Source organism: Jatropha curcas, chromosome 6, assembly GCF_041381405.1.
Source record: "Jatropha curcas cultivar XTBG-Jc1 chromosome 6, XTBG_Jcur_1.0, whole genome shotgun sequence".
NCBI lineage: Eukaryota > Viridiplantae > Streptophyta > Magnoliopsida > Malpighiales > Euphorbiaceae > Jatropha > Jatropha curcas.
Genome location: NC_143156.1, coordinates 24,885,105 through 24,905,762, shown reverse-complemented (window position 1 = coordinate 24,905,762; position 20,658 = coordinate 24,885,105). Strand labels below are relative to the sequence as shown.

Here is a 20,658-nt window from a genome sequence, read left to right as displayed (position 1 = left end):
CATAACAGTAACGGTTGATGGACAAAGACCACAGTTGTTAATAAAAAATAAATTCGTGGTATCAATTATATCAATTAAAAAAATTGGCTAAAATTGTTATACAGACCAAAGTTTAGGTTTTTTTAAGTCTTTAGGCCTAGATATTATATTAAGTTTACATACATAAGTAGATAACTTTGTTCTATCATTAACCAAAAAGAAAATGATACTAACAAAATTAGCTTGGTAATAAAATTTGATTATATATCTAATCATAAAATGAGGAGGATGTAAAGATTTAATAATGGAAATTTCCCCAAAAGCAGAAAATTTAATAATATTTACATAGGATAACGCTTAATATGCATATTAAAAATGTTGAATGAATTTACGGATTATGACTTAATTGATAATATAGGTTAAATATATACAAAGAGTTTTCGAATTCGATTCTGTGTGCGATACGAGAAGCTTTAATTGTGGCTCATCAACGATCGGCGAAATGCCAAAATTCGCGCAAATTATAAATACCCACACCTCCCCCAGCCTTTCCTTTCCTTTCTCTTCCTGCTTTCCAACGACAACGAACAAAGTCGTTTCTACTGTCAACTCAAAAACTAATCGGTAGAGAAAAAACACCATAATCAGATCAGCTACAATTTCCACCAAATCAACACTTCCAATTTCTGTTTCTCTACCCTTATCTCTCTCCATAATGAGCTCTCCGGCGATTCCTGGAGTAACCTCTCTCTCTCTCTCTCTCTCTCTCTCTGTTTTGGATCTTGGTTATTTCTAGTCGTGGCTTTTATCCTCCATCAGATCTTGTTTGCGGCTGATTAATTATCTTAGTTTGATTTGGCTTTCTATAATGTTGTCTGTGATTGATTATAATTTATTTATAGCTTTTGTTAATGGGTAGGGCACCGGCTTGTTTACTGGATTCACAAGGCTATGCAAGGGTTTGGCTGTGGTTCTTATCGCCGGTCACATTGTAGTTCAGATTGTGCCTCCGGCTGTTTCCTATCTCGCTCTTATTCCGGCGAAGTAAGTTGCAAATTGTCAATCGATTTCGTTTTTATTGAATTCTTTTAATCTAGTAGTGTATTAAATAAATATTGTTTTTCAATTTGTATTTTTCAAGTGATGATTAATGAAATCAATGCATATTATTATTGTGTATTTAGCAAGTAGTTTCTTACTGTTAATTGATCTCCAAATTAGAGATAGAAAGATGGTTCTTTTCCCCCTCATTCCTAGGCCTCTGGCAGTAGGTTCGATAATAGAGAAGATGAGAGATTGATGGAATGAAAATTGAATTTGGAGCGACTGGAATGCGTCTTACTGGGTTGCTAACATTGTCCGGTTAGTTACAATAACATAGATTTGATTATTACAGTTTCTTGTGTGTAGATTTCGGTGAAGTTAAGAGAGACACTATTTTTTTAAGTCTGATTTTGAGATTTATCAATGGGTTATAAATCCTTCTCAATCCAGAAATTCAAATTCCATTACAGAAGACTTTTGTGAAATAAGTGGTTGGGCTGCTGTTCTCTTGTTGGTAATTTTCTTGTGATGGAAAACTGGAAACAGGTGCCTTCCTCAATAAACAGGAAGCATTATTCGAGGACCATGAAGTGATAATTCAATTCACCATAATGAAATGATTCCTTTGATGAATTATTACCCCTATTCTTATCTATCCCTCTATTTGAACAGTCCACTAGTTTACAACCAAACCTAACATATGATCCAGTATAACCAGAGTGATTGAAATTTTTCTTGAATCATGGGTTGGGGGATAACTGTATAACCATAATTATTTATAACATGTTGTCAAGTGCCTAACTTGTGGTGTAGGAGGTAAGCTGTTGAAATTCCTGTTCTCTCTCTCCTTTCCCCTTAAAAAAAAATGCTGGGAAGAAGGTTTCTCAAAATTAGTTGCACAAACATGGGGAATCTGATTATTGACATGGATTACTGTTCTTAAAATGCATAAATTTGAAGTCCTTTAAGAAAATGATTGAAGAGTTGTTCATCAATATAGTTCCATTTTCTTTTAGAAGTAAGACTGAAACATGACAATATTTTGTTCAAATGAAACTTCTCTTTTTCCACCATAAATATGGATTCAATTGTATGGAGTCCAAGAATTCTCTTTCAAAAGATTGTTTTCTTGTTGCATGAATATTGACTTGGTGATTGTAATTCACTTACAAGAGTATATAGGTGAAAATCTGCACATCCTTTTTTCTGCATGCTTAAAATGTTAAAACAGATATATTCATGGCTTATTTCAAATTATATTCAGAGTAAAGATTATCAACCACAATTTATTATGATATGATGCACAATTAATCATTCAGTTAGGCTTTGTTAGTTTGTATAATATCTTGTGTTTTTTAAACGACTTCTAAAAGTTGCTGCAAATTATGGCCACATGTGGGGACACATTTTGGAAGTTTCTACTGCTGGATGAGGATCAAGTGGAATTATGACTACTAATTAGTTTGAACCACAACTTCAAGATGTTCATACAATATTTTTTGTTGACAAGGCCGTCTAGATACAAGATTGGAAGGGGAAATGGTCAAAATTGGTAACCACATTCTGTTATTGTTCATGGCTGATTGTAGCATATTTACCAAAACCATCAACGGTGTATCCTTATGGCTCTATTATGGTATGATTTATAGCTATTCTGTCACAATTCTGTTTTAGCTGGTGATGAAGACATGTCATTGAAGGATATATTTATCGAAAGGACAAAAATCATAAGTAGTATGCTTGATTAATAATGCTCAACAATGTAGTGGGAACTAATGTTGTTTTTGCAGCAAATGTTGTAACTTTGAGGAAAAAGTTAAGTAGGTATGTGATTTGGAAATTTTTTTTTGTAGGACAATTCCTTTTGCATGGAACCTCATAACAGCTGGTTACATTGAACAATCAATATATGGGGTATGTAATTCTCCGTAAACATGAATTGTTGTTGTTTTCTTGCTTTGTTCTGTGTATAATTTCCCATGACTCATATAATTTTACTGATGATTAATCTTACTTTCTAGGTGGTTGTCAGCACTTTATGTCTCCTTATTATGGGGAAGCTACTTGAACCTGTGTGGGGTTCCAAGGAGTTCTTGAAGTTCATTTTCATAGTCAACTTCCTCACTTCTGTGTGTGTTTTTATTATAACTATTGCATTGTACTACATAACTAGGCAGGAAAATTACCTGTAAGTGCTTGATTCCAGAAGTGGTAGTTATTTTGTTTGCTCTTGTTGCCTCTGCTCTACCTGCCTTTTCTTCATTTATTTTATCCTTAACTATACCATTGAGATATTTCATTTGACGTTATAGTAAAAGGAAAGAAATCCTAGGTAGCTACTTTTTCTTTCATTTCTATGTGGTTGGCAATGAATGTTGCATTGCTATATTTATATATAACGAATATTGCATTGATATATTTAAATATGGTTGTAATATTTGTTCAAGATTCGACCTAGATATGAATGATGATTACATGCTCTATTAAATACATATAAGTGCTAACTTTCTTTTGTTCGTTCATGGTAGTTATTTGCCCATATCTGGCTTCCAAGGGGTCTTATCAGGTTTCTTGGTTGGTATTAAGCAAATTATACCTGATCAAGAGCTGTCTGTATTAAGACTAAAGGCAAAGGTATTAACTTTGTTTCTTGATTCACTTCTTGCCTTGAAATATCAATAAATGAATTTGTGCAAGCTTTGTTGTCGTCTCATTTAGAGCTGTTTTGAATGATCTGCAGTGGTTTCCATCTCTTGCACTCGTGCTAGCTATTGTTGTAAGCTTCTTTACACCAGAGTCAACAGCATACCTTCCAACCATTATATTTGGCACATACGTGAGCTGGATTTACCTAAGATACCTACAAAGGAAACCAGAAACAAAACTTAGGGGTGATCCAAATGATGATTTTGCATTCTCCACTTTCTTCCCTGAATTTCTTAGGTATTTAATTTTTCTCTAAATGCATTGGTCTTTCTGCCGAGGGAATTTTGCATTTGTTTTAAATGCAGTTGCATCTCAGTTTCTCTCTTTCCATCTCACTCTGAATGTAGGCCAGTCATTGATCCAATTGCATCAATATTCCATCGGATGCTTTGTGGAAGGTCTGAAACTTTGACTGAAGCACAAGGCTATACTCTAGGAGGTGCTCCATTGCCTGGTTCAGATCCCATTGAGGCATCTAGGAGGAGGTAAGAATCCTGGTTCTGGCTGCCCTACTTTTAATTATAGGTCACAAATCGTCTAGTATCCTCTCACCCTTTTCATCCAACACAATCCTTGTTATGGTGCAGCACTAGTTGGATTTCTCATGCAAGAGTAATAATAATAATAAAAAAAAACTTTCAATCTAAGGAGCATATGCTTGTTTGACGATGAAAAATTATATGTATATATTAAAAAGCTATAGCATACCTTTTTTTTTTTTTTTTTCTCTGAAATTGCTAGAAAAGTCTCAAGCAATCTTAGTTGAAAGTGAACGTATTAGTCTTTTCAGATCAAAAATAAAAAACAAACTATTTGCTAAAATGATGAATTATGTGCTGGTGTGAAGCTAATTGCAAGCTGCCGATCAACACTCCCTTGAAAAGCTAAAACTAACTCAATCATATAATTATTTGTGGTTAAAGAAATAGTTTCCATCTTCTGACCTATCTGCTCCTTGCAGAGAAAGGGGAGCTAGAGCACTGGAGGAAAGATTGGCAGCTGAGAGGTTGGCTGCTGCAAGAAGCGCGGATGAGTCAAAAAAAGATGCATCAGAGAATGTTTGATAGCTCGGAAACTCTCAAGAACCCAAACAGCAAGTGAAAAGTTGTATTTTGATCAACACTTAACAGAATTTGTGCAGTATTTGGAGATCAGACTTTTTCTGGTTTCTAGATAGCAGTTTTGTGATTCATATTTCTGTGGATTATTATTGTTATCATTCTTATTGTAAAAATTCTTGCTACAACATGTCTTTTTTTTTTTTGGTTTTGTTTCATTATGACTTGGTCTTTGTCTAAAACATACGAAGAATAAATTCTAATCAACTAATTTCCTATGCCTTTGCCATTCCATAAATAGATTCTAAATAGAGTTTTCTTGGTATAAAACAATTTTAAATAATTTCGTTTAGAAATTTATATTTTTTATGTTTGATATAAATAAAAATTTATTCAGATTTTTTAGTATTGCTTGAATTAAATTTTAATGATACATTTGAAATAAATTTTATAATAATTGAAATATAAAAATTTATTTACAAATGAATTATTTTAATGAGATTTATTTGATGAAATGATTTTATATAAACTTATTCTAAACATTACCTAAAACAAATTTTTTTTTTTTTATTTTATACATAACGTTGGGCTGAAGAAGAATATTTTTTACATAAATTGAGCTGAAGAAGAATTTTCAAAAGAAAAAGATTATCGAGCAAATAAACGAAACTAAATAAAAAGTTTTAGCTATTGTCTTGTTCTCCATGCTTACTCCGCGTCTCTTTCTTCCAATATCCATATGAAAAATGGAGCTTGTAACAAAGATGGAGAGACCTCGTGACATATAGAAAAACTTTTTTACATATGGACAGCTCGTAAAATTTTTCTTTCTCCCAATAAGAAAAAAATTCTAAAAATTTCTAAGAAAAAAATATAATGTTAAACAAAGAAAAAGTGTTGAATTTTCTCTTTGTTTTAGCTTTTATGTTTTTTTTTTTTTTTTTTTTTATGACGTGCAATGCATGTTGACTATACTAGTTATATACTAATTTTTATACCCGTTTAACTTTTTTTTTTATATAATTAAAATATAAAATTTTATTTAAATTGCAATAAATATAATGATTTTATATATACAGTAAAATATTTTTTTAATTATATTTCTTGCACTGTAATATCTTATTGAAAAATTGATATATTTATTACTCCAATTAAAATAGCAATTTAAATGTGAAATATGTCATTTATATTCTCTTCAATGTACTGGTTCATATAGTTTTTATTATACGCTAGTTATTTTTATTTTTTATTGAAGTACCAAATTGATTTATAAAAATCATCATATAACTTTTATTTTACGTTTTATAATTAACTTACATGTTTTGTTAATAATTTTCACTATAATATCTTTTAGTAAATAAATATATTTGAACAATAGAATATGAAACTAATCTAATAAATCAAATTAAATATTTATAATAATGATAATAATAATTTTTATTTTTATCTTTTTAGCCAATCAAAACCATGAAATTGTTTTAAAATTTTATTAGTAAAATTATGATCCTTGATAGAAACGATAAGATCTAAATTAAATAAGATATTAATATAATTAATCAAATTCGAGATGTTTAAAATAATATTTTTTTATCTTATTTTTAGCCAACTAAATTAGAGTGCAATTTGTAATTAAAGAAATTTAACCATATCCTTTTTAAATTAAAATCTTAATTATCTAGAAATGTTTATTAAAAATAAATTAAAAAAAATAAAAAATTTTCAAATGCGTCTTGTTTAGACGTATTGATTTAAAATCATAATGTTGAAGATAAATTACATAATAATAAATAAAATAAATAATAAATTATTAAAATTATTATTAATAATTTATAATAATATAATGAAATAAAATATAATTAGACATAATAAGATAATAACAGTAAAATTTTTAATTTTTAAATACTTAATTATTTATATATATTTTTCTATTAAAAAAAATTCAATCAAATTATAAAGATATTATATATATTTTTATGTTAAAATTTCTTAATTGACTATGACTAAAGTCATTTTAAAATATATTAAATTTTACAAAAATAATATAGAAAATTTCATTGATAGATAGATTAGTAATAAATACAGTAACAACCGCGTAGCACGTGATTATTTCTACGCTCACGTTTATTTTATTTTTCATTATTTTATTCTATTAATTTAATTAATTAAATTGCTATAAACTTGAGGCATAAATAATGTCCCTCTGATTTTCAATGCCAAGGAAAGACAACAAACAATCCCAAATCATCTCCATAATTCCCACCTGTAATTCACTTTCGATTCTCTACACCTTTCGATTGTTAGACCAGCCGGAGTCAATATCCTCATCGAACGGCTCAGGTATGCTCTCTACCCAAAAATTACCGTTTCTTTTTGTTTTCTTCATCAATCTCCAATTTTGACATCAAATTCAACTTCTTTGCAAAGTTCTCTATATTGATTCTTTGATATTGTTAATTAATTCTTGTGAATTTATGAGCAGATTCTGTTACTATTTTTTTTCCAAATTGGTTTATGTTTGGCTTCCCTTTTCTTTAATCCTTTCTGTTTGGCAATTAAACGAGGAGTATCATTAGTTAATGTGTTCATGGATAATCTTGATTTTTTTGGGGAGAAACAACCTTGAAATTTAGGTTTCAGGGCTAAAATATTTTCAAATGATAATGGTAGAGGTACTCCTTTAGCTTCTAAGGTTTTGTGGAAGGATTAATCCTTGAAATAAATATTGGCTTCGCCATTTGCATCATTTTTTTGAATTTGGAAATTTTTGGTAGACATGCAGCAAAAAATGACAGGGCCAGTTGATTAGTGCAATAACTAGTTTAAAGCTCTATAGAAGTCATTTTCTTTTAAAATATTCAAGGAAAGGACTTTTTTTGGACTTCAATGTCCTATGAATTCCACTTTGTTCTTCATTTCTTGATTCCCTTGATTTGATATGTATTACTCAATTTAGTTCTTTAGGAAAACTAATTTGTTTCATGTCAATTATTTGCTTTGGGATCTAACTCTAAGTTGAGCAAACAACTTTTTAGTACTCAAGGTATCTATAATGGGAATTTGTGCTTTATAGACCCGTGTATTACTTTTCAGTAATTGATTTATCGCCTTGGTTGAACACTCTTGTTGGACTATTGAATATAGAGGCCATTGATCTACTTTGAATATTGCATAAAACTACCTAACAAAAAAGATTTTGAATGGTCAGTTTACTGGTTGCTCAATAAAAATAAATTTTAGCATGTTGGTGGTTAGTGTAATTCTCAACTAGAGGACTCCATTTAATTTAAAGATACAATAGCAGTTCTCAGAATGCCTCTCTTGTAATTTTACATGCATGGAGAAAAAAAAAAAATTTATACATCAAGTTCTGTTTTTTTATACTTTGGTACTATCTATTTTTCAAATATTATATCCAGGTGAGATTTTGATTGACTGATTTATTATTATTAAATGATTTATTATTGCAAGTTATTGTGTTTTTACTACTTCTTTTAGTATGCATTAAGTGTGACAGTAAATCAATTTAAATGACAAAACTATTTTATTGTTTCCTCATCCTTCTTTTCTGGTTTCATATTTGGTGTCTTAGAATCGTATTCTCCGTTTCTGTGGGGGTTCTATACCATTATCTGTCATGGTGCAACCTTTCATATACTTACAACATGTGTTTTATTATATGCTTTTATGTTTACTTTTTTTTTCCTTTTTGTCATTGCTCTAACATGGTTACTTTTGTTGTCAATATGCAATTACACTAGAAGTGTCTTTGTTTTGCATAGCTGTAGAATTAAGGATAGTGAAAAGCAAAATAAACAAGTTCAATGGCATCTTAGTGGAAAGGGTCGAAGGAGTCTGGAACCTGAATGGAAAAAAATTAAATAATTGAGATAAAAGGCATTATGGAAGGTTGCTGCTTTATACTCTGAAGGCAGTATTGCAATTTGAAGGACCATGTAGTGTCAAAGGAACCTTGCATTTAAGGTAAAGAATGAAAGGTCCCTTTGGGGACATCCGATAAAAAAAGGTAAAGAAATGAAACAATGCTTAAGCATACCTGTGGCTGTGCACTTTGACGGCTTCCTAGTTGTCTTTCAACTACTTTCAATGTTCTTGGGATGCTTTTAAACTAATCTGGACCTGTTGAAATTAGTGGCTTGTTTTGAGAGCAGCAATTGCAATGGGTTCCCTTTATTGTATTTCTTTAGATGTGCAGGTTTTGAAGATCCTCCAAAAGTCAACGTTCTAATTTTATCTGAGAGGTTAGAGAGGCAATGTTAGATGCTTGATGAGGTCTAGGGTAGAAATGGATTACCCAGTTTTCATTGGGGTAGATCTTCCTAAGGCCTTTGAAGATAATTCCTCTTGATAATGAAAGATCAGATGTTTGGCGAGTTTTTGACTACTATTAATTGTATTTCAAATAACTGTTGCACATTCAGTTTGCTATATATATATATATATATATTTCCTCAGCCAAAGAGGGGTCTGTCTCTGGGGTTATGCTGCAAATCTTTTGTCCTATAGCTCCATAAGCAACTTTGTATCTAGCTTTTGATCCCTAGTTTTTGTTGTAGTTGTATATGTCCTTCTACTTGAGATCTTATTTTTTGTATTTTATACTTTTTCCCCCAATAAAATCTTCTTTCTCTTTAGAATTGTATCATCTGTAAGACATGAGTGAAGGCTTGCAAAATTAGAATTATGACTTCCCATTGTAGATTTGTTGAGGAATGGGGAAAATCAACGAGCATAAACTCATTGATTTTTGAATTAGTGTTATGAATCCACATAAAAGTGATCTAAAAAATATCAAGTTAAGAAAAAAAAAAGAATTAACAAATAAATAAATAATATGAATAGAAGCCCAACGTAATTAAGATAAAATATTGTGCACTAAATATGGTAGTGGAGCATATAAATGACCTTGTCTATTAAAAAGCCAGTCTAAAAGCTTTCATTTACTTATCTGCTAATGAAAGAAAAATTCAGAAATTAGTTGTGCTGTATGTTTTGCTACAATTAAATGCAGGAAATGTGTTGCTTTATTTACTTGATCTCAGATATTGTTGGCACATTGGTTTGCCTATTTACCGTTGGATAAAAGGGACAAAGCTGCGGAATATTTTCTACTTAATAGTCCATTTCTGGATGAAGATGAAGATTGAATAATAATTGAAATGGGTTATGAAGTTCCTTTGGTAGGTATAGTTCTTAGAACTTAAAGATAAACTGTGTACAGTGTCAGAGACCTGAATTTTTTTTTTTTGACAATGAAAATTAATATGGGTTGAATGCTTGTATTGCTCAAAAGGAAATGGAGAAACGTATTTTAGTATTGATAAAATGAATAACATAATTTGGGATGTGAATGGATGTGCATAACCTTCTTGAATGATGAGATAGTTGACATCATGATGACTTGATGAGTGGAAAGTTGGAAGTATAAATAATTTTACTGTTTGCAACAAAGCAGGAGTATTATAGGAGAAATTTCACTCATATTATGAGAAAGGGTTTTGTTTTTTCTCAGTGCATATATTGTTGTCATGATCATTCCACATGGCAGGGTAAGAACAAAATATCATTTGCCATTATTGTTGATGGCATTTTATCTATTATTTAAATAACTCAAAATTATGTTTGGTGTTCTTGGGGCATTAGTTTGTAGTCTTTGCAGGAGCAATTTTACATATTTTAAGAAATTTTTTCTAGCTCATTCATAGATTTATCTTCAGCGTCCCTGCGGGCATTCTCGGACCAATGGAACCAAAATTTCAAGGAAATTTGAGCTGGTTTTTCTTTGCTGTGTGGGAAGAATTAGTTCGATCTATTTTACAGCCTTCTTCTATTGGAAAAGCTATTCGTCTGGTGATTCAATTTATGTGGTATTTGGGAAATTAAGTGCTGAAAATTTAAGACTTGAATTTTAAGTGCTGAATAATTTAAGTGATGAAGTTTTAAATTGTAAAGGTATTTGCAATGTTTAATGTAAATTTTTAATTTATTATTTAAGTGAATTTTGCTTACCTGAAACTCTTCAATGTTATATGGATAAATGTTATCAAACAACTTAATACTAATAAGTGCTGGAAGTTTTAATTTGAAGTGTTGAATGATTACTGCTTTTTTTTTTCTTAGTACTAAAGTCTCTATCTCTCAATGTTTTTTTTACTACTTAAATTGATCTTGTTCGTTTACTTTTCTCTCCTTTCTTTCATCTTTAGTATTGCTGTGAGTGCTTGCATCAAAGAGGATTGAAGAGGTTTTAGAGTTTCTCTTCTCAAATGAATTCATATGTGTTAGCTGATTTCAAGGCTTCATGTCTCTAAATTTTAAATTTATTGTCTTAGTTGTTTTTTCTTGCTGATTTAATCAAGCGCTTTACAGTGCTTTCTTAAGTCTCCAGTCTCCCTCCTTTTCTCTCTCTTTTATCCGCCTGCCCTTGTTACTGTACTAATGTGCAAGTATAAGAAGGAAACTTGTCCATAATTCTGATATAAACCTTCTATGCCCTATATGGGTTAGACTAGAGCTTTTTTCTCTCCCTATGCAGTAGAGATGCATGTTTTATGTCCTAGATAAAGATGGATACAGTATAATCAAATAACAGAGCTTAAAGAGTCGTTAAATTCTTGTTTCTCAATCATCCATTCTGGCAGGAAGAATCCTGTTTTCAAGTTGACACTTCTATGCAAATCTCTCCCACAAAAACATGTTGTTTGCTCCATGATAACCTCAAGCTACCATCAGTTGAAATGTACTTTTTGGTCTGAAGTCTTTAGAACCTTAAGTTACTGAACTTATACTTATTTGTAGAATTGAGAAAAGGGTTAGAAAAATTTGGTGATTTCTGAAGTTTTGTCATCATTACTTTATTCTGGTGGTTCTATATTTTTATAAAAGCATAATTATTTTACTCACTGTGTAACCAGACATTAATTGCTCAAATTTCAAGAAACTGGCTATGAATAAGCCAGCTCTTGAACCAACTTAACATTAATTAACACCATCAATGGCTTCTATGGCTGTACCTTGAATCTCCATTTGTCAGTAATGATACCTTTTCTCATAGCATTGCTATTTATGAGACTTAATAAGTAAGTTTTCTGTTTCCACGAATCAAAATGAATTTTGAAGAGTTTCGTGGAGTTAAATTAATATGCATCTGAAGGTATGAAATAACACAGTAGAACTGACGTGTCCTCCTCTTGATGTGGAGGCGTAGCAGTTAGCAAATTACTTGAATAATGATAGCTTTTCTCATAGCATTGCTATTTATGAGACTTAATCAAGTAATTTTTCTGTTTGCACAAGTCAAGGTTTCTTGGAGTCCAATTAATATGCATCTGAAGGTGTTAAATAACACAATAATATGACTGACATGTCCTCCTCTTGATGTGGAGGCGTAGCAGTTAGCAAATTACTTGAGAACGTCTTGCAGACATTTTTTTTCCAGTGTAATTTGTGCTTCATGAATCCAAAGGATCAATGAAGATGTAAAATGCAAAAATAGGCTAAATAATATTTTTATGCTCCTCTAGGTTCAGGCAGCTCATACTCTCCAGACTTATTGATGCTAACATTATATCTTTGTTATGATGAATCATTTGATTTGATCAGATCATTCTTTGGCTTCAAAACATTTAATTTATGAGTTAACACAGGTGAGTGATGAACTGGTAAGGGTTGCATCTTTCTCTGTCCGGATAACATTCCTTCAAGGGTTTTTGTTTGACCAATCTGTCTTTGTCAGGATATATGCATGCTACCACTTCCATTCCCCAAAAAACTTTATTTTGTCAAAGCTGCTAAATTCTTCACATACTATGTGCCTGTAGCCATTTTTGTATCAAGCAATATAGCATCTAGAACATTCTGTTTGACTCAGCATTTCTCTTTAGTACTGCTAAGTGCTAAGGGCTTTCTACTTACATTCTTTTATCTGGTTTCTGGTGAGAATTAGCCACTAGTCTTCTAAATGCTCTAAGCTGGTAGATTACCCTTCATCATTAATAGTATTTATCTAAATTAAAAGTGGTATTACCTTGCAGGCGCTTTTGATTTCAGCAAGCAATTCTAGAGATTTTTGTTCTTAAATTATCATCTACAGATCAGGTTATTACATACAAACCACTGCAATTGTGTGCTGTAAATTCTAAGAGTTGGGAGAGCAGAATATGCTTGATTTGAAGGTTAAAGAATTTCCTGTCCTCATCGGGAAGTATGAATGGGCATTGCCTTAGTTCGCTTTAGATTGAGTATATTGAGTGAGCATTCTAGGTAATGTTATTATGAAGCGAGAAAGCTTTTGTGATATTCTGTTATTGATGGCTAGTAATCTCATTCTGAGATTGATTTTCTTGACATGATGTGAGGTTTATCTAGGGGGTTAGTCCACCATTTAATTCCTGTGGCTTTTGCAAACAGGCAGTTGTCCTTTCTTGTGCCTTTTCCCTTGGTGTTTGAGCACTTGCTTGAGTTCTTGTGGCAAGAAAATTGCAATCCTGATGCAAAAGTTCAATCGAATGAATTTGCATATACTAAATTGAAATAGTGCCCTTGTAACCTTTCCAATTCTCTGTATTTTGTTTTGCATTGCTAATATGCATATGCTAAACTGAAATTATCCTCCAGTAGTCTTATCAGCAAAGATTCAGCCTTACATTTCTCTTGGGTCCTTTAATTGCTTTACCGTCATGACGGAAAACAAGCTTGCTACTGGCCTTTTCATATCATTCATAAAAACCACCACTTGAAAATCTTGTTTTGTATGTTCTCCTAGTTATTAATCTTATAAATGACAAGTTTGCTTTTTGTTTGTCTTTGTCTGTTGGCCAAGGTAGTTGATGCTAGCAACCATACTTGATAATCTGATCTCCTTTCAAGTGTTTGGAAAAATGAGTGTGGCTGGGCTGCCCTAATTACTTAATTCTGGTAAATAATGGGACTACTCATGAAGTACTAAGGGAGGATGGTTTTTAGAGCTCTTTTTGATATTGTGCTTCTTGCTATGGTTGATGAGACCATTGTCCTCTGATATATCACTGTGCCAGTGAAGCTACTATCATTTCACTTTGGTGAATTTGGAATTGTTTTAGGCGCGTTTTGTCTTCCAATAACAATTTCTGTAACATTGCCTTAATAATCACTGAAGTTTTTTCTGCAATATAATCTCATGGTACTTTTACATGTCCTTTCCAGAAGACATGAAGTTGATGTAGTTCCACAAGGCAGATAAGTTTTTGGTGCTTTTCGTTTTTTCACATTTTAATATTTGTCATGAGCTTTTTTATAAAGCACTCACTGACAGGCTGTGTGTTGATCTCTGTTTCGTCAGAAAATAAATAAGCACTCTTTTATCATGTTTCTAATGCATGAACGGATGGATGCAATTCACATATCATGTTTTGTGTTGGTACTTGAGTAAGAGTAACGAATTACGGAATTCATGAGGTAAGAATTTGTCGAATATATTGTCAAGATATAGCTTTTTATAAATAGGCAAAAGGTTTGGCTGGTAGTGGCTTCCCCTTTCCCTAATGTTGGTTTCACTTCTGCATCCTTGCTAAAAGATTTTTGATCTTTGTCTCCTTTCTTTTGTAACTTTTGGAGTTAGGTTCTTATATTTTTCCTATGACGATGATTTATCACCATGGTCAGGGAAAAGTAGTTTGTTTGGGAAATTAGGTGGTGAGATGTAATATCTAGTTTCAGTAACTGTGGGGAATATACATGGGCTAGCTGTTGAAATATAGATATAATTAGCATGAAGAAGACTTTGAATCAGTCTGTATAAGTGTGATATTAAATCTACTTGCACTTTTAGGAGTGTGCAACCGGTAGTTTTGTTTCCAAACTGATACAACCAAAATACAATTCTTTTTCCGTTTAAACTGAACTGAAATCGAACAGTGTCCAGAACCAAACCAAACAGGTTGGGTTCGGTTTTGGGAAAATTAGGATTATTTTCTATGACCAAACCGAAAACCGAAGTTACCTAAAATCAATAAACCAGCAGAACTGATTAACCCAAAGAACGGAACTAGATCGGTTCTTTTTGGTTTTTCTGTTTTAACCGATGCGCTCACCCCTATGCCTTTTGGATGCAGCCTAATGTGATCCAGGTCATTCATTTGGAGCTCAATTTGATTTTTTCTAATAAGCTTGCAATATGTTTTGTCAAGAAGAATGGTTTATGCATCTTGAACTCTCAGTGGAAAACATATTTGTTAATATTGTTTTTCAGTTCAATATCTGGGTGACTGGGGCATACGATATCTTATATGAGTGGTTGGGGGGTGGGGGGGGGGGCTAAGAGTGAGATTGGTGAGCTTCCTCTCTCCTTAACCCCTCCTATTCAAGATTCAGGTCTCTTTTCAGGGATACCAGCTGTCTTTACCAGCAAATGCAAGCAGTAATTTGCTCTGCCACTATTATGAAGGAAAACAAAAATTGTTAATACCTCGCTTGTTACTCATTTATCTGAAACCATGTATTGGAAATCAAATCTGCTGTTTACTTATTCTGACATGCACATAAAACTCTATACCCTTTTTATCATTTTCTTGATCCACATACTAAAGTTTTCTCATCAATGATACGAAATTTGAGATAATTTCATAATCATTATTATTTGCCATTTATTGGGTCAGAATTGTTTATGTTTATATTGGCTTTTATTTGTTAAAATAACACATGATGGAAGAGAAATAATCATCTGATGTTTGTTTGGACTTATTTACTTTAGTATTGCATGTTTTAGAGAATTATTTAAACTTATTTCCTTTCTAAATATCATTTCCATTTTCTCCATGTGATGATAGTTCAACTGTCCAATCTAATAAGCTCCATTAGTTAATTGATTTGTAGGACGAAGCTTAGGTGTCATGCCTACTCTGATGAAGCATAGTCAGATGGACTTATTATAGTTTATGCTTAGCATATGAATGCCAATGTGCATTTCACACAAATCACACAATTTGAATAGTTAATGAGGAAGTTCCTTGAATTGCAGGTTGGTTCTATTTCTCTTCAGATTCCTGAAGTTGAATTGTCTTCTACTGTAGGTACCATGGAACATAGACATTTATCCAATGGATCACAATTCTTTGGAATTGATTGGAATCAAAGTCGAAATCATGTTTCTTCTGGACAGCCCTACATTCATATCGGTATAATGACTTTATTTTTATATTTTAGTAAAAGGATGCTTTTGCACATTACTATTTCTTTAATTTGTTTTGCTTATGGTTCTTAATTCAATGTTAAGTTTGGTGTGGATCCTGGATTTGAGACTAGCAATTATTAGAAAAAGAAACATAAAAATATACTTTTCCTGTTTCTTTATTGAATTAAAATGGACATCTGTTATGATTTCATTAATTTGATATGGTACATGCTTGCAAGTTTAAGGTTCCATTCGTTTCTGGAAAATATTTTTTGATTTTTTAATGTTTGAGGTGCTCATGAAAATTTGTTGGCAGAAAATATTTTTTCTGGTCAAAGGTAAAACTAGACTACTCTAAAGGAAAATGACTTTTTCAAAAGAGGAAAATATTTTTTGAACATTGACAAATTTATTATAACCTTACAAACACGTATTTATATTAATCCACTGGTCACTATTATCGTTATAACTAATCAACAGCAGCTGCCAGCCACCACCACTACTACTAGTCATTGATGAATATCACAATTTCTCATTTTTATGTTTTTTTTTTTTTTTCATATATAAAAATAAAATTTTAAAATATGAAATGTCTATTACTCTAAATATTTTATAGTCTTATAAATTATTCATTTTAATATTTATAATATTGCAACCAAACAATAGAAAATAAGTTGTTAGGAAAAATATTTTTCAAAGACAATTTTTTTTCCGGAAACAAATGGAGCTGAAATGTGATGGTTTTATTTCTTCTTTACTTTTCAGTATAATTGGAATAACATCTATTCAAATATCTGACTTCTGGCCATCAAGAGTCTCATAGGTGAAATTTAATCAATTCATTTGAAGTTGTGCTGCTGTAATCTACCCTGTGCCTTTCTGCTGCTCATTTTATGGATTGGCCTTGTCAAGAAATTTATCGTTTGTCGAAATGCAGGAGGGGCTATTACTTCAGAAAATGGCTGTTTTTCTCATCCTGTGGAAAGTGTTCCAAGAAATGGACATAACAATACATCTCAGCTAAACCTGGAACGCAGATTAATGGATAGATCTTCGGCAAATTTCAGGTTGGAAGGTCCACAAATTAACACTTCCCTCTCCAGGCCCTATTATGATGTCTTTCCACACTTTCCATCCAGCAGAAACTTTAATCCAGCAACAGAGATTAATCCTACCCATGCGCACTCAAATCACTTCAATAGCCGCATTATCCATGAAGTTGATGGTGGTCTCCCAGATGGTACCATCAGCACCAGAAGAGGACCATTCAAGAGAAAAATCCCTAGCGTCACATATGAAAGCAGCAGCACATGCAAATTTTATGGTGCAGGAAGTTCCTCCAACAGCTCCAACTCTTTTCAACTTCAGCCTGGGAAACCAAGTTCAGATTATAGAAATCACTCTTCAGTCTCCATTGGCTTGCGTCCCCATAGGAGTGCCAACCTGTCAATTGGTGCTGAAGATTCTTCTAGGAATGTGAGAAGCAGATCTAGACTCGATTTGGAGCCCATGACGAGAAGAAGTTATTCATCAACTTACTCATCTCATCCTTATGGTTTGAACTTCCATCTGCAAGACCATCACAGACCAGTAGAGTTTGCCAATTTAAACACACATGCAACTGCTTGCGAAGAGAATCATGTCAGGGTTACTCCTGCACATGGAAGATTTCAACCTTCAGGTTTGTCTAAGATATATTTTCCTTCTATTGTTCTTTAATACATATAGCTAAATGTAATTTATAATTTACAGCAAATAATTCCCTGAGCCCTGAGATGCATCAGTATCATGGAGGGAATACTGCTGATGTTGGTGGTTATTACCATGGACCAACCCCAAGGAGAAATCATGTTTCACCTCCACAATATCTTGACAGTGTCCATTCTCACCTGGTGAGGGAGGGTCCTAGCTGCTATCCCCAAAGAGGTCTTCCTTCACAAAGGAGCAATCTAATTTCTCCAAATCTGGTTCAAGAACCAGCTGCTTCAGAAAATGGTCAGCAGTTTCTTTTGGAAACCTGTCCTTCCAGATATTCAAGGCCATTGTCTGCTCGAGGCTGGCACAGAAGACACAGCGAGGGGAGACCAGATATAGCTATAGAGAGATTTCAGTCACTTCCCAATTCAGTGGATGCACCAGATAGAATAAGATCTGAGGTAAACCATCATTTTTACTTTTCTAAGGAGTGCAGGATTAGTACTCATTCGGGTTCACTGTTTCCACTTGGAATTGTTCAAGTTTTATTCCAAATTTCTTGCTGTTGATATTGCATACATCCCATTGATCAAACAATCAAGGACTTTTCAGCATAGAAATGAACTGTGTTAATATCCGTGTTTATATGCATTGGTAGTTGATGGTGGGTGTAAATTCATTGTCAATATTACATCTTGTATAACTGGAAAGGGACTGAGGAAGAACTGTGGAGATGAATTTATCATGTTCTTTTTCATATCTATATATATATCTATATTAAGAGACACTGGGTACCCTGATATGTGGTTGAATTTTGCTATAGAAGTATGTGCATACTTGATAGAAGGTTGGAAATTTCAAACAAACACAATGGCATGATAAATCAGGGAATTTCTTTGTTCGCTCTTATCATTTAATGTATAAATTTAACAAGGTTAACTTTTGATAATTGCCAACTTTGCCTATTTAAATTAATCATGGATATATTCGGATGCTTTTTTCCACTTAAATTTTCTTTCACCCTACTTCTAGAGCACTTAAGCCAGATTTTTACTTCCGTGTAATTGGTTTTCCAGTTTCAAATGGAGATGTAATATTTCTCATGCATTTGTGATCCTATCACGGGTTTGTTCTGCATATTTGCAGGGTTCCGTGATGTCAGATGGATCATGTTTTTATGGTTCCAGAAATTTATTTGATGAATATCAGGATATGAGACTAGACACTGACAACATGAGTTACGAGGTCAGTATGACTGAAATGATTCACTTGATTAGTTACTTCTCCCATATCTCAACTTTAAATTACTGCCATCTTTGTGCAGGAACTACTTGCTCTCGGAGAACGGATAGGAAATGTGAACACAGGATTGTCTGATGATGCTATTTCAGAGTGCTTGATGGAGACGATATACCCTATGGACAAAAATGAAGAAGAACCATCCTGTTGCATCTGCCTTGTAAGTAATAGTGGACCTGCTACTTATTTTTTATATTAACCAACTTGCAAATGATATTTGAGCAAAAAATGTGAAGTATTTGATATCATTAAAAGATTCAATAAATAAAAAGTGAAACTGCTTGGAGTTGGGAAGGATTGTGCAGTAAGCAGAGTCTTGGAGTGTTTGGCTCGACATGACCAAAGCATGGCAACTATTTACCCAAAGCATGCATGTTTTGAACCTAATTAACACTATCCAAATCAATCCAGCTAGTTTGGTGTTAATAAATTTACTAGTAATTAAATAAAAAAAATTAAAAGTTTAATTAATAATATATTTTATTATAAAATTAATGATCTTATAAAAATATTTATTCATATTTTATTTAATAGATGTTTTATAACTTAATTAATGATGCTACAAAATTACTGATTATATATTTACGGGTTTATATGAATAGGTTCGGGTGTCCAACTTATTAAAACCCATACCCTATCCAAAAAACCAAAAAACCGAAAATCAGAGAACCTCTCTGCCGTATAATTTTGCCTTGAACAAAAAAGCAGCTGTTTCATTTGTGAATGCTTTTGATATCATAAACTTTGCAGGTAGTTATCATCATTGCCCCTCCCCCCAACCCCCCAAAAAAAAAAAAAAAAAAAAAAATCAGAGGACAAAAAAAAAAAAAAATGCTCCATGTGAGATCTTTAACCTTCTGGACCTTTGCTGGAATTGTGTATTTGACAGGAAGTGTACAAAAAAATGGACAAAGTGGGGAAAGTGAGGAACTGTGGACATGATTATCATGTGGATTGCATCAAGAAGTGGTTATCAATGAAGAATGTTTGCCCCATCTGCAAAGCCCCTGCTCTTACTGAGAGTTCAAATGGGCAATGACTTGTAAATGTGTTTGAATTTTACCAATTTATCTTATTCTTGTAAATACTCATGGAGATTAAAGACAAGTACTATTTGCAAACTATTTGATTTGATTTCAGCAAATTGTCTTATACATGCCAATCGTATCTTGCATGATATTTATAGTTCATTCATGATTAACATTAGGTCACAATTAGGGTTGTAAATTAGTGTATATATATATATATATATATATATATATATATATATATATATATATATATATATATATTGTAAATTGTTAAGTTGCTCATGAGCTATTCAAAAGCTTGGGTTTGTAAAAAGTCTTTTAAGCTTGTTCGATAAAGCTTAATTAGCTGAGCTTAAGCATGTATATCAAGCTCATTTCGGAGATATATATATGAATTGTAAACTAGGAGTTCATATTGTTCAAATTGATTGTTCTAGTTTGATTACCTTTAATAAGCCAAGCAAGAATTTAACAAAGCTTGACTTGGATCGACTCGTTTACATTCATGATCTTCAGTAGCTTGATTAGCCAACTATTATGGCTCCTGGGGGATTGGATTGAGCTTGCAGTAGCTTTTTTAAAATTATGTTTGTGTTTTCCTTTTTGATTCTTTGTAAAAGCAGTTCGTAAGATCAATTGATCCATTAAGCCAATTAATGGAGTGGTTTGTCTATGGTGG

The 20,658-nt window shown here is 32.3% G+C and overlaps 2 protein-coding genes across 2 annotated transcripts; both read left to right on the top strand.

Annotated features, from left to right (window-relative positions):
- Positions 1 to 470: 470 nt before the first annotated feature.
- LOC105645492 (rhomboid protein-like protein) lies at positions 471 to 5,065 on the top strand. Its single transcript, XM_012231099.4, has 8 exons — positions 471 to 718; positions 899 to 1,023; positions 2,877 to 2,937; positions 3,045 to 3,211; positions 3,552 to 3,657; positions 3,764 to 3,966; positions 4,077 to 4,214; positions 4,691 to 5,065. Exons 1-8 carry the CDS (start codon positions 695 to 697, stop codon positions 4,791 to 4,793), a joined length of 927 nt encoding a protein of 308 aa, XP_012086489.1. The 5' UTR covers positions 471 to 694; the 3' UTR covers positions 4,794 to 5,065.
- A 1,896-nt stretch (positions 5,066 to 6,961) lies between these two features.
- Positions 6,962 to 20,072, top strand: LOC105645493 (uncharacterized). Its single transcript, XM_012231101.3, has 7 exons — positions 6,962 to 7,124; positions 15,854 to 15,958; positions 16,892 to 17,635; positions 17,707 to 18,110; positions 18,796 to 18,894; positions 18,974 to 19,108; positions 19,838 to 20,072. Exons 1-7 carry the CDS (start codon positions 6,998 to 7,000, stop codon positions 19,985 to 19,987), a joined length of 1,764 nt encoding a protein of 587 aa, XP_012086491.1. The 5' UTR covers positions 6,962 to 6,997; the 3' UTR covers positions 19,988 to 20,072.
- The last annotated feature ends 586 nt before the right edge of the window (positions 20,073 to 20,658 follow it).

Bases quoted from the DNA above. Each gene is read 5' to 3' on its own strand.
- LOC105645492 (XM_012231099.4), top strand. From the start codon at position 695: ATGAGCTCTCCGGCGATTCCTGGA. The intron at 2,938-3,044 runs GTATGTAATTCT...CTTACTTTCTAG, and splicing joins TTGAACAATCAATATATGGG to GTGGTTGTCAGCACTTTATG. The intron at 3,967-4,076 runs GTATTTAATTTT...CTCTGAATGTAG, and splicing joins TTCTTCCCTGAATTTCTTAG to GCCAGTCATTGATCCAATTG.
- LOC105645493 (XM_012231101.3), top strand. From the start codon at position 6,998: ATGCCAAGGAAAGACAACAAACAATCCCAAATCATCTCCATAATTCCC. The intron at 7,125-15,853 runs GTATGCTCTCTA...CTTCTACTGTAG, and splicing joins ATCCTCATCGAACGGCTCAG to GTACCATGGAACATAGACAT. The intron at 18,111-18,795 runs GTAAACCATCAT...GCATATTTGCAG, and splicing joins CAGATAGAATAAGATCTGAG to GGTTCCGTGATGTCAGATGG.